At 41.7% G+C, this 13,042-nt stretch overlaps 2 protein-coding genes across 2 annotated transcripts; both read left to right on the top strand.

Annotated features, from left to right (window-relative positions):
• Positions 1–1,300: 1,300 nt before the first annotated feature.
• LOC115809327 (inositol polyphosphate 1-phosphatase-like) lies at positions 1,301–3,153 on the top strand. Its single transcript, XM_030770928.1, has 5 exons — positions 1,301–1,504; positions 1,779–1,839; positions 1,957–2,151; positions 2,278–2,452; positions 2,613–3,153. Exons 1-5 carry the CDS (start codon positions 1,301–1,303, stop codon positions 3,151–3,153), a joined length of 1,176 nt encoding a protein of 391 aa, XP_030626788.1.
• Positions 3,154–5,074: 1,921 nt separating this feature from the next.
• Positions 5,075–12,331, top strand: mfsd6a (major facilitator superfamily domain containing 6a). Its single transcript, XM_030771927.1, has 7 exons — positions 5,075–5,142; positions 5,884–7,459; positions 8,668–8,765; positions 10,237–10,398; positions 10,973–11,071; positions 11,379–11,665; positions 12,027–12,331. Exons 2-7 carry the CDS (start codon positions 5,886–5,888, stop codon positions 12,297–12,299), a joined length of 2,493 nt encoding a protein of 830 aa, XP_030627787.1. The 5' UTR covers positions 5,075–5,142; positions 5,884–5,885; the 3' UTR covers positions 12,300–12,331.
• The last annotated feature ends 711 nt before the right edge of the window (positions 12,332–13,042 follow it).

Genomic DNA, 13,042 nt, shown 5'->3' with positions numbered 1-13,042 from the left:
GTATGAGGTCTTTGTTGGGCATGTATAGCTCCTACGGAAGGAGGGCAGAACTGTTGACCCCGTTCCCTTCGCGCAGGGTGTCACTGAGGGCAAACAGTGTCATGTTTGCCCTGTTTCCTTACTCGCCTAGCGAGCCGCGTCGTTCCATTTTACTGTATCTGTACAGCCAGATGTCATCCTTTTTTCTGTTTTACGCCCTCTATGTTTCAGCATCCTTGTTAATCTGAGATTGGGGAACCAATAAAAGTAATTTGGTGAACTAAGTTATAGTGGTTATTTCTTCTTCTTCTTTTTTTTTTTTTTTACTAAACTGTACATCTTTATAAGACGCAACCTGTAAATTTACAAAACAGCCTGCTGTGAATGATACCTGTCTCATGCATTTGAGCAATGCCTTACGAGTTTGGTTGGATGAGCTAAATATGACGTCATTTAAATGAGCCAACAACTCTGAAAACCCATGGCTGAAACAGACCCGCATAACTATTTTAAGTTGTTATACTTCGTCTGAATCAAACACATCAAGGAAAATGACATAAGTCATTATATGGTATCAAGAGAACACAGTGAGTATTTAAAATGGTTATAAGCGTAAACTTCTGCGGTAGTTCCTGATAACATTGCGAGCCCAGCTTAACTGGAGAAAGTCTTAACGCTGTATCTCAGGTTTCAGTTAAGGTCACGAAGCCCTTCAAGAACACATTGTCGCCACAATATTTCTTACACAGCACCTTATTATTATTTTTTTAAAGTTTGTTTTTCTTTGACTTTAAGAAGAAATGTTCAGTTTACTGTAAAATCTCGCTATGTTGAAATACCTGCCATCAGCACACTGATATAAACCATTTGTTTGCACATTGTTTGCATTACTTCACAGTTTACAAAATTTACACTATAAAATATCAGAGCATTCACACGTGGACTCTGTCAACTTCCAAATAAATAAACATACCAAAAATACAGAGGAACTGAACTGAGGTTGAGTATAGTTACCAATCAGCCATGGCACCCCCAAGGTGTCTTACATGAAGTTCCTGAAATGTTACTAAAGGAACATATTTATAAAGGTGTATGTACTATGCCAATGTTGTCTTTAAAGCAATTTTAACGGTTCTCATGAACAAAGCTGCCAAAATGGCTTCAGTCCATCACCTTACTGCCGTAGCTGTTATGCCATGTATAGATGTGGATATTGCCTTTTTAGACCAACTCAACTACTTTGTGTCTCATGGACGTGTAGTTCTGTCAGAAAGCGTTCCTGTATGTTCATGCAGCCCTTTCCATTTGTAGGTGCTCAGTGATGGGTGAGCTACTGAGAGCTCTGGTCCAGGTGTCTGAGAAAGCAGCTAACATTGCTCGTTACTGCAGACAGGATGAGAGTCTCTTCAGTCTGTTGATCCAGCAGAAGGGAGAGGTGGAGAGGAACAAGACGTTTGTCACTGATTTTAAAACTCTAGCAGATGTCCTAATCCAGGAGGTCATCAAACATGACATTGGAAAACAGGTAGATCAGAGAGAAGTGTCATGTGAACCAGTCTGCCTGGGTGCGGCTTAAATGCTGCATTTGCTTATTCGGCTGAATTAGGTCTGTCAGGGCCATCTGCAGCTTGTAATGTGAAATACAGCTAACAAGGAAAGTTTGTTTTTACACTTTGTTTTACACATCACACACAATGTAGAGGGAAAGATGGCCTTGATTTCCCTATGTGAGTCATGATACCTTAAAGTCACTGAGAAGCCAACAAGTAATTTTTTTTCTTTTCTGCTACTTCTAAAAGTTCTCTGGCCTTGAAAGCAGGATATTTGGAGAAGAAACCAACGAATTTCAGAATGGTTTAGGTAATGTAGACATCTCAAGCTACCCCATTTCATCTGAAACCAAAGCCCACAAACCAACAATATAGGTTGGGTTATATGTCTTTAATAGCTGAACTGCCTTGACTCTTCTGTGGGCAGGTGAAAAGATTGTGGTTAGGATCTGTGAGAGGAGAGAAGACACCGCCCAACTGCTCAGCACAGTTTTAGGTGGAAACGTTGAGGCTGCAGAGCTGTTAGCCTTTGCGGCACATCAGGAAATCATCATTACAGACCTTCAGACAGATACCTTCCACATTCCCATACACAAGCTAGGAGTATGGGTGGATCCTATAGGTAGGCATTATACAGTTGTCCGCACCTAAACAGCCAAGCAGGGCCTATCTTTTTTTTTTGTTTGTCTGTTTTTTTGCTTTATGTCTCTGTTGAGATCTGTTTGATTTGGTTATTATTTTTTCATAGACTCCACAGCTCAGTACATAAAGGGAATCAGGGATTCTGTACCCAGGGATGGCATTTACACTCAGGGCTTGCAGTGTGTGACTGTGCTAATTGGAGTGTATGACTTGGAGACTGGAGTGCCAGTTATGGGAGTCATCAATCAGCCTTTTGCTAGGTTTGATTCAACAACCAAAAGGTAAAATCAATCATTTCAAACTCTATTTACTTTAATCATGTTCTTATAAAAGCGGAGGAAGCACAGTATATTGTCGAGGACATGCAGATTGTTTGTAATTTTTATCTTAGCCATGTCATGGTTGTGTACAAAAACATTTGAGAAATTCTGCATTTTCCAGATGGACAGGTCAGTTTTTCTGGGGAATATCTTCTGGCCCTCACAACGTGAATTCCCTCAACCCAACACTTCAAGACACGGAGGTCAGACACAGTCATGCTAAGCCTACCTCTGCACTGCAGGCTGCTGGGATATCTGCTGTGCTCAGTACGGGGGAGTCGGAGCAAGTGAGGACACTGTTTCAGGAAAACTGTGCAAAGGGGGTGCACTATGCAGCAGGGGCTGGGTATAAATGCCTGTGCGTGATCTTGGGTCTGGCTGACGTGTACGTGTTTAGTGAGGACTCCACGTACAGATGGGACTGTTGCTCTCCACATGCCATCTTGCGCTCTGTAGGAGGGGGAATTGTCAGTCTGAGAGAGTGTCTCAGACAGAGGCATGCTGGGAAGGTGGAGGGGCAGGAGGAGCTGATGTATAATGCTCCTACAGAGGGGGTATCAGGAGTGGATAAGTGGGTAAATAAAGGGGGGTTCATTGCTTTCAGGTCCAGATCTCACTTAGAGACTGTTCTCAACCTGCTCTCGACAGTTACATTATTGTAGAATTAGGTCAGTACCCGGGGGCAGGGGAGTGGTCCGTCAGGGTTTTGTTAATTAATGTCACTGAATTCAGCTGTTGCCCTAGAGGATGCAAAGCGATTGATTATATGCGTGCAGATTTTATTCATTTGCGTTTAGATGTACTTTAGTAAACTATTTATTCAGATATTTCAGTGTATTTAAGATGTTTTCACTAGGTTATGCATGTAATTTTAATTTAATGTTCTTAGCCGCGAAAAAAAACCAAGATCTTTGAGTTTTGAAACACCTGAAACAGTTAAACTGTAAAAATGACTGTTTTAGTAATATGCATAGTGTTTGCACCTGTATGCCTATCTAGAAACACTTGAAAGGCAGCTGTACAGAGGTATATTTCTGTACTTTGCCAGCTCTTAGCATCCAGTGCATCACTACATAAAGCTATACTATCCATTATGCATGAGGAGTGTTTTTAAAACAAACATTACATTGTACCTCTGCTTATCTAACCAAACATATTCTGCACAGTTTAGATGAGGGACGTCTAAGTGGAAATAAATGCTATTCAGGATTAAGCTTGACTTGCCTTCTGAACACTGTTTTAGTACACATATAGCTGAATGTACTGATAGATTTAAATGAGTTTACTCCATTTTGTTTGATTTTTTTTCTCTCTGAAATATAACGGTAATATGAGACTGAAATATTGAAAAATAGTTAAGTTTGCACATTGCATACACATACTGTGAATGAATAAATGGTTTGAGTCTGGAAACTATTTTTACTTTTGAATAGTTACAGCTGTAGATGGCATTGTCTGGTGCTGAGACTAGACTATTCATTCTTTCTTTTTCTTTTTTTTTTTTCCAAATAAGAATTAAATTCTTATAACAAGGATGCAGCATATGCTGATAAAAGTGGACATATTTTACACAAAGTTGTATTTTACAAAAATAGAGGCGCAGTTGTTTGTTAATGTGCTGGTGGGTCATTGATAATGTATTTAATTGGACATTAAAATATTACACGCAGTTCTCCCAGTTGTCTGTTTTGAGTCTGGCTATTCCTAGTGAATGAAGTCTGCATGTACTTGTCTCCATATTAGCTATACAGTGATGTATAATCCACATGATATGATGCATACGCATTGCACAAAGCGTACACTAAGTCTTGCGACACGAAGGGCAACAGTTTTCTGAACATTCATTCATTCATTTTCAAGGCCGCTTCCCCTTTACCCAAATACAGTCGTGGCGGGTGCTGGAGCCTATCCCAGCGTTCATTGGGCAAAAGGCGGGGAAACACCCTGGACAGGTGGCCAGTCTATCGCCGAGTTTTCTGAACGTACACTGGACATTTCGTCTGTAGTCTTTCCAACTTATCAGCTGTGTTTTGACTAAGCTGTAATTCTGTCAACTTGAAACTTAAATAAATGGTAACAATACTGTATACTGGCGAGACCCTATCGCTGAATATTAATAAAAATCAATAAATATATCATCTTAATTGTTGTTGTTAGAACGTGTACAGATTAAAATAAACACTGGCATAATACTGTGAAGAGGTAAGATCGGTCTTTTAAGTGAACATTTCCATTGTGAAATTGTTTTCAAGAGATCTGCTCAATGATTCTGAACTTAAAATGACTGATTCCAGTATAAATTACATCAAAACAGGTCGTCATGGTTTAAGTTAATATTCAAGCTCCTCCCCAATGACAGTCTCATTGCTTGTGCACAGGTGACCGACACATTCCCTACGGACTGCCGAAGATGCCTTGACTGGAAATGAGGAAACGAAAAAAACCCAGACATATCGACTTTGAAACTACACTTTTTTAACACCGAATAGACAGTGTTTTCCATTGTCACTCGCAGGACGATGCAGAGTCGTTTTTATTTGGATCGCGCTTTTATTGGGTCAAACAAATCGATTTTCCTGGTTTAGTTCACCTGCCGGCGACAGAAGGCTGTAAAAGTAGTCGACACAGAAAGTTTTACGGAAGGAGCGTGGGTAAGGTTACTGAACAGCTTCAATGAGCTTTTTTTTTTTTTTATAAATACCCCATTCAGTTTAAAGTAACTGTGGAAAGTCGTTTTAAGGTTGGTGAAGTTTGACGCTGTTTTCTTTCACTTGTCCGCCCCCCATCAACTCTGCTGTAGTTCGAACCATAGCTTCGGTGTGATCAGCTGTCTGAGCAGGGTTCATCCCTTGTATAAAGTTTAACGTGTGAAACTGTAGTTTCATAGTACAGAACAATTTTTAGTGATAAGGAAGCTGCTTTTGACTGGCTACTTCCGCAAATTTTAAGCATCTAAGGCAGTCGGTGTAAATTATTTGGGTGGCAGATTCACTACGTCACCAACTGCTATTGGCAGTGTCGGCGACTGAGCCATTACAAGTTTTTATCTAAGGTTTCTCTTTGTTGTGTGAATGAGCACGTTTATGCAACGTTTAAATCCAGCAATGAGGAACCCCATTTATCTTTAGTGTTAAGACTTTATGAAAGCTTCAGTGAGGAAGAGAGGCGCGAGAGACACTCAAGACCATATTAGGACTTCTATAACCTATGTAAACTTCCTTTTGAGGTTAACACGTTCTGTTCTCATTTTATTCCGTTTGAATAATCAGAGTACAATTTTCTACTGTATACATTAAACTTTTTCAGCTAGTCCACAGAGAAAAGAAGAAAGTATTTGGGTATTGTGTTGCCAACGAGTTTTGTTCTTTAATGACTGTCCTGTTTTTCTTCAGACATGGCGAGCGATGACAGAGTGGCCATATTAACAGACGACGAAGAGGAGCAGAAGCGGAGGTATACTCTGTCTGAGCACTTCAACACGCTCTCCCTTCAGCTGCGGAAGGACCCATCCACCCCAGCACCCAGCCACATTGTGCCTGATACAGAGGCACCTACATCAGACCCACAGTATGACATGGACTGCTGCGAGAGAATATGCATCAGGATCAATACCCGTCTTCTCATCTCCAAAGTCTTCTATTTCTTCTTCTATGCAGCCTATGGCTCTCTCCATCCACTGCTGGCAGTTTACTACAAACAGCTAGGAATGACACCAAGTCACAGTGGACTGCTTGTGGGTATACGCTACTTTATAGAGTTCTGTAGCGCACCGTTTTGGGGTCTTGTTGCAGACAGGTACCAGAAAGGCAAGGCAGTGCTGCTGTTCTCAGTCCTGTGCTGGTTGTTGTTCAACTGCGGCATTGGTTTTGTCAGACCAGCAGATATGTTTTGCAAAGAGGAAATCGCTGACACAACCGTGACTCCCACAAACACCACGCTGCTGCCTTTCACCCCGACTACTAATTATTCCAGCCAAGAGCGGGACCTGGTCGGAACCACCCTTAACAGTTCCTCTGACATTACGCCTGTCTTCAGCTCTCACCGTATGTTCAAAAGAGATACCAACATAAGCACTACTGTGGTTCCAGGTGTGTGGAGTAATACTGTGGTACCACCCGTTTTAAACACCACCATGGTACCACCCATTTTAAACACCACCATGTTTGCAAATTCATCTACGTACAACATAACTCCAGCTTCCCCCACCACCACTCAGCCACCTACAACCCCCACCTCAGGCCATACAGATTCCATCATTTACTACAACAGTGACCAGGTGGAGGCCATCTTCCTTCTGATCCTGCTGGTCATTATCGTGGGTGAATTTTTCAGTGCTCCAGCAGTCACCATTGTGGACACGATAACCCTGCAGTATCTCGGGCCGCATCGCGACCGTTACGGTCTCCAGAGGATGTGGGGTTCACTGGGCTGGGGTCTTGCCATGCTTTGCGTCGGCATCTGGATTGACCACACGCACGTCGTCCCAGACATCGTCGGCGTGGGATGCGCCCTGCCGGATTTTAAGAATTATCGAATTGCCTTCATTGTGTTTGGTGTTTTGATGGGCGTTGCTTTTATTGTGGCTACGCAATTCCAATTTGACAGGCAACCGGCAGGGCTGAGGCAGCAAAGGGAGGAACTGAGTGAGCAGCAGGGTTCTCGGACTGGGCCCACTGGGGAGGGTGAGAGGGATCAGGCCTCTCTTGCCTCAGGCGTACAGGAAGAACAGTTCCACTACTGGGACCTGATCCGTCAACTTCTCTGCAGCATCCATTACAGCACGGTTCTCTTTGTCGCATGGTTCATGGGCTTCGGCTACGGGTTTGTGTTTACCTTCTTGTACTGGCACCTGGAGGACCTGAAGGGAAGCACCACGTTATTTGGGGTTTGTTCAGTGCTTAGCCATGTGTCTGAGCTCGCTGCCTACTTCACAAGCCACAAGCTCATCGAACTTGTAGGACACATCCGGTAAGTATGGAGATGTAACTCATTAACGCGGTTGTACTATCTGTGTTATGGCCTAGATTCTATGAGCTCATTGTCGGAGGGGGGGGGGGGGGAGGTTACTTTCTCTGGTTTTATAAAATCAATCATGAAAGCTTGTTTGAGAGTGGGTCAATAGGTCAATTTGGGTAGAATGTTAGAATAGGATTAATACACCGCAGTTTGAAGGCTTGTACATTTTCCCCAATGAATTTTGTGTTTGAATATCGGCACTGTTCTTGTTTTAAACTTTTTAATACATAGTAAAAGTTAATGGCGTCAGACTTTCCTTTTATTGAGTTAGAGAACTCAGATGCTTCAAACAATGCACACACTGTTACTGTGCAGACATGAGGGTAGCACAAGATTCAGGCTTGGGTGTCTGATAGGTCACTCTGTAATCTGTTCAGGTGACTCCTCAGAAAGCAACCCCATCTCAGAACTGATATATGATTACAGGTCTGACAATCAGACTCTTTCAGGAGAGTGTCTTTGTGGGAACAGGAGTTGCTGGTTGTGGAATCTCCTTGTTGCTCATGAACACAAGGTCTTTTTCTCAAACAATAGAGAGCTCTTTCTGGAGTGTAGTTCTGTCATCTCTAACTTAGGACTCTGGTTTTTTGCCAGCAAATAAGTCAGACTGAGTGTGCACTCATTAGTGTAAAAATTCACCAGTTTTTGGCTAAGAGGGTGATTGTTAGCAATGAAACAATTAGAGTTATATATGTTTTTGGTTGTTTTGCCCTATTTATCCACTGGGTATCAAACAGGGATGAATTATCTCACAAGTATGTCAACTAATGAGGTTCCATTTGTTTTGGGAACAATACAAAGTCCAGTCCTTCAGCCACTGTGTTAAGATAAAGTCTAAGCGTTGTAACTGGGCTGGAAAATCAGAATAATCATTGGCACCTTTCAGTTGATGTTTAATTCTTGACTGTGAAAAAGCTAAATCCTCAGCTAAGATCATTTCTGGCCTTTATTCTCACAGTCTGTTCTGTCTTCTTCTCACTCCAGGTCACTCATTCTCTGACTCACTCACTAATTCATTCACTCTGACATGGTCATTTTTCCTTAATCACATGGATAAGGACTAAAGTTATTTTTAAATGAGTTTAATTCATCACGACCAATTACTTCAGAGTCAGTTTGAGTGTGTGTTGGCTATTAACTGAGTGATTACTCTCCACCAGGGTCCTGTATATCGGACTGGCATGTAACACTGCACGATACCTCTACATTTCCTACCTAGAGAACGCCTGGATTGTTCTCCCCATGGAGGTGCTGCAAGGTAAAGAAGTTGAACAGTTGAGAAGTTGTATAATGTTGATGATGCTTTGCAGGGGAAGTGTTTCAATCTGATTCAGTCTTCGTGTCCTAACCGAGAGTGCATTCAGGGACAGGAACCCTGGCCCAGTCTTATCTTGTGCCATTTTCCGTTATTAAACAACAAAGAGAGAGGAAACAAGCAGTAGAATGCCAGGAAAAAAAAGCCCTTATTAAAGTATGTACTTGGGTGGTTGTAACAAAAATAAGGGCCGCTCCAGTCACTGAATTGTCTTAAATGCATCAAGTTATAAAACATGTAAACCACATGTGTAGTTCTGTCATGTGACTGACAGAGAAGGAAAGAATGAAGACTGAGAACAGGTCGGATGACTTCTTCACAGATAATGGAACCTTTTTTTTTTTTTTTTTTTGCGCTACCTGATTGGCTTACAGAACTTACAGAACTCGAATATTTCAAGTACATGATCCCTTAGGCTCTGAAAACCAAACAGGGCCAATGGTTATGGAAATATAGTTAAAAATGAAATAAAATCTTTTATTCTTGAGTCCCTCTGCTTGTTCATGCAACACCGATTAATTTTTTTCCCATGCTGTAAGGGTGCAAGGGAAAACTGTTTATCTGCATGGGAAAACTGTTTATCCACTGTGTGGCATCAAACCTCCAACCCCCTTACCTCTAATGAGCAAGTATTGACATGCAGAACTTTCAGTCCAGGAATTTGCTGATCCACCCTACAAGTAAATTTGGACAGTTCTGTCACGCAGTCTATTAACATAATGTGTGAGCCTCCCGCTGTTATGAAGATTAATGACTTTTTACAGTGATGCCGGAAAAGTCCCTAACACTGAAACATATTGCTCCACACTGGTCGTACATAACATTCCTAATTTTTCATAAAAGTATGTTTGTACCATAGCAGTGGAACTTGATATTATTACACTAAGACCATAATTTGAAGTATGAAGACTCACTTTCACCTACTTTTTAAAGATTTTTTTTTAAAGAATTTGAGTTACAACGCTTCTCTCTAGAATCTTTTTTGCTGCTCTCTTATTGTCATCAGATAAGTTAGCAACCTCGTTACTGGATTTCCCACCACCATGCCTATGTTGCTTCCTTTCCAGTTGATGCCGCTGTCGCCGCCTTTTTGAGGAAATGTTTTGAGAATCAAAGTGACTTCCTGCCGTTAAACAAATGAGGGTTAATCATTCCATTGAGTTTTGTGTACCCTAAAACAAAAGATTTTTTTTTTTCATCAGCGTTTGTAGAATACCGATCTGCAGGTTGTCTTTCAGAACATGACAGAATATAACAGAATAGTGAGGTTTGCTCCGGATTGTGTTGAACACATACGAAGGTAGAAGAATATAGAGTCTGCATTTTCTCCCATGGTGTTCTTAACAGTTTCGCTTTGTATGAAATTCATACGAAACTTATTCACGAGCATTTTTTTTTTTTATTTAATCCTCAGGAGTGACACACGCGTCTGTGTGGGCGGCCTGTATCTCGTATATCAGTGCCGCAGTGCCCCCTGCCCTGCGCACCTCTGCACAGGGCATCCTCCAAGGCCTCCACCTGGGCCTAGGCCGGGGCTGCGGAGCCATGGTCGGAGGAGTCTTCGTCAACTACTTTGGTAAGAAGCCCTGGAACTAAAAATTACTTGGAACTACAGCCTCAGTGTGATAATTCATTAACTTATGAAAAGCGCTCTGAGAGAGGAACCATTTGCTTTCGCTGGTTAAAGCGTATGGAGTTTTGTGTTGCTGAAACAGCTTGGTACTGAAATTATTGTCAAAGAGGGAAGTGGAAACTGTAGTGGGGGGGGGGGGGGGGGGGTCGCTGTGTTTCCCTGTGACATGGTTTGATTTACTCTAATACTGTAGTGCAGTGTTTTTCCCAAACCTGTCATTTGTAGGCCTGAACAGTGCATGTTTTTGATCTATCCTAGCTCTATCACACCCAATTTAACACATCAGTTAATTATCAATCTTTTAACTAGCTAAAATGGGTGTTGTTAGAGCTGAGAGAGGCCCAAAATGCACAGAGCTGTAGATCTCCAGGAGCAGCATTTGGGGGAAACAGCTTATGAATCACATTTCACAGCTTCCTAATCTCTCTCTGTTTTTTTTTTTTTTTTTTAAGACATCTCTCCCTCATGGATATCGCCTTATTTATTTTTCATGGATGTCGCCTTGTTTATTTTTCAGGCGCAGCAGAGACGTTTAGAGGGATTGGGATGACATCACTTGTTATTCTCATCTTCTTCTCTTTCATTCAGTGCATCACTGAAGAGGATGAGAGCAAGGGTAGGGAAACAATGGAGTGCTGCCATTCATTTCACTGAGTCTTTTTTTAATCTGCACCGAATTTTTTTTTTTTCCTCCCCAGAGGAAGATGAGCAGAGCTTTCTCTTGGAAGCCTGTTTTGTAAGCCGTCAAAAACTACGTATACAACATAAATGTATTCAAGAGTTACGAAGCTACAGCAAATTGCGTGTTTAAACAAGTGATGTTCAGCTGACATACATATAGTTATTCTTTATATCCCTAGAAAGTCAAATCTTGTCAGTCATGCCTCCAACTGTTGAACTTTAAAATGAACTCTTCTTTCCAGAAGACAAGATGCTGGCAGAGAACATTCCTGTTCCATCTAGCCCGGTTCCCATAGCCACTATAGACCTGGTGCAGAACAACCAGGTAGGCACGGATCCCGCGCCGCGTGCGGAGCCAAAGCCGCCAGCCCAGAAAACCAAACACCAGGAAGAGCAGGAGGACGTGAACAAGCCGGCGTGGGTGGTGTCAGGCTCGCCCTGGGTCACCATCGCTTTCGCTATCTGCCAGGTCAGAGAGATGATCGTCATGGCAAAGATGGCCCCGCCCGTAGAGGTCCAGCCGCTGCAGGTACGGGAAGCGTTCTTTAGGAGAGAACAGGAGGAGGCTCAAAGTCTAGATCATATGAGTAGGGTGCAGGATGAACTTTGGTATATTTATCATATTGTAAATTCTTAGGAGTTGACTTTTTAAAAGATATTAGTCACACACTGTGTCCTTTTCCTAAACGCCTCATGCGTTCACAGGACACATTGCATTTTTTTTTTCATCACGCTGCTCTTAATTTAACAAATTTGTAAGTAACAGACTTTGTCAAGGGTTTTATTTGATTATTTGCTTCTGCTCTCTCTTCTTATTTGTATGAATCTCTGTCTTTAGTAAATGTAACTCAAATATGTTACTTTGTTTCTATAACTGTGTGTGTTGCTAGGAGACCAGTGAGGCTTCCCCAGAAAACCAGGAAGAAGATCTGTCACATGGGGATTCCGCGGACCCGGATGGACATTCCCAACCAGAAGACCACGTCCAAGAGCCTCATTCGGAACCCAAAAGTGTTCCCCTTGAGGTTCCGAAGCCCGATTTGGCCACATCACAGTTCCCTGATTCCCTGGACTCAGCTCAGCCTGTAGAGAACCCAGTTCTGCTTCCTGGCAACTTTGAGGTTCCTCCCACAGTAAACTCTACAAACCCTTTCCAGTCGTAACACAGTGGGCTAGAAGAATGTTTAGGAAGAGGGTCCAGGATGACTGACTCTTTATTTAATAGTTTTTTGGTTTCCTCTTTGTTTTAAGTGGACTTAATTTATGTGAGTTTGCATGTCAACTACATCAGTGGGTATGCCACCACTTTGTAAGTACACAGTAATAACTTGTTGGTTGTAAATATCCATTTTAGCTCTGTAGCCTGGAGTACCGTATTATGCAGTGACTTTTATGTATTAAATTATAATGGAAAAATAAGTATATTATGCTAGTTTCACATGAACGTTCACTGGAATTATTCCTCTTCAGACATGTGTAACCATTTTCTGTTTTACTGTATTGCATATTTGATTTTCATAAAAGGATGAAAAGCATGAACATGAATAATTGGAAGGATTAATATGTTTACTTTGCGTTTTCTCATTTGTTATAATCAGTTTTATACTGGTCTTGACACTGGATCTGGATCTGGATCAAAGTTTAGATTTTCACTATGTATTTTAATTCCTCTCACTGTATCTGTTGAGAAAAGCAGCTCAGCGATGTGTTTTTTATGGTTGAAGGTGATTTTAGGATGAAAGCACTTCATATTTCTAGTATCTCTAGAATGGTTTATAGTATTTATAATTTTATAAACCCAACACTACATGCGTGTGCACTGTTTTTTGAATTGTCCACTAACACTCTGGAGTTCATAAAGGACAGAGTTGCTCTCAAAGAATGTATTCATCATATCTGCTGATGC

Source organism: Chanos chanos, chromosome 4 (assembly GCF_902362185.1).
Source record: "Chanos chanos chromosome 4, fChaCha1.1, whole genome shotgun sequence".
NCBI lineage: Eukaryota > Metazoa > Chordata > Actinopteri > Gonorynchiformes > Chanidae > Chanos > Chanos chanos.
This window is presented reverse-complemented; position numbering and strand designations above follow the sequence as displayed.

Coding starts and splice junctions, on each gene's coding strand:
- LOC115809327 (XM_030770928.1), top strand. CDS start 1,301: ATGGGTGAGCTACTGAGAGCTCTGGTCCAGGTGTCTGAGAAAGCAGCT. Junction 1,840..1,956: donor CGAATTTCAGAATGGTTTAG/GTAATGTAGACA, acceptor TTCTGTGGGCAG/GTGAAAAGATTGTGGTTAGG. Junction 2,453..2,612: donor TTTGATTCAACAACCAAAAG/GTAAAATCAATC, acceptor TGCATTTTCCAG/ATGGACAGGTCAGTTTTTCT.
- mfsd6a (XM_030771927.1), top strand. CDS start 5,886: ATGGCGAGCGATGACAGAGTGGCCATATTAACAGACGACGAAGAGGAG. Junction 10,399..10,972: donor AGTCTTCGTCAACTACTTTG/GTAAGAAGCCCT, acceptor TTTATTTTTCAG/GCGCAGCAGAGACGTTTAGA. Junction 11,666..12,026: donor TAGAGGTCCAGCCGCTGCAG/GTACGGGAAGCG, acceptor GTGTGTTGCTAG/GAGACCAGTGAGGCTTCCCC.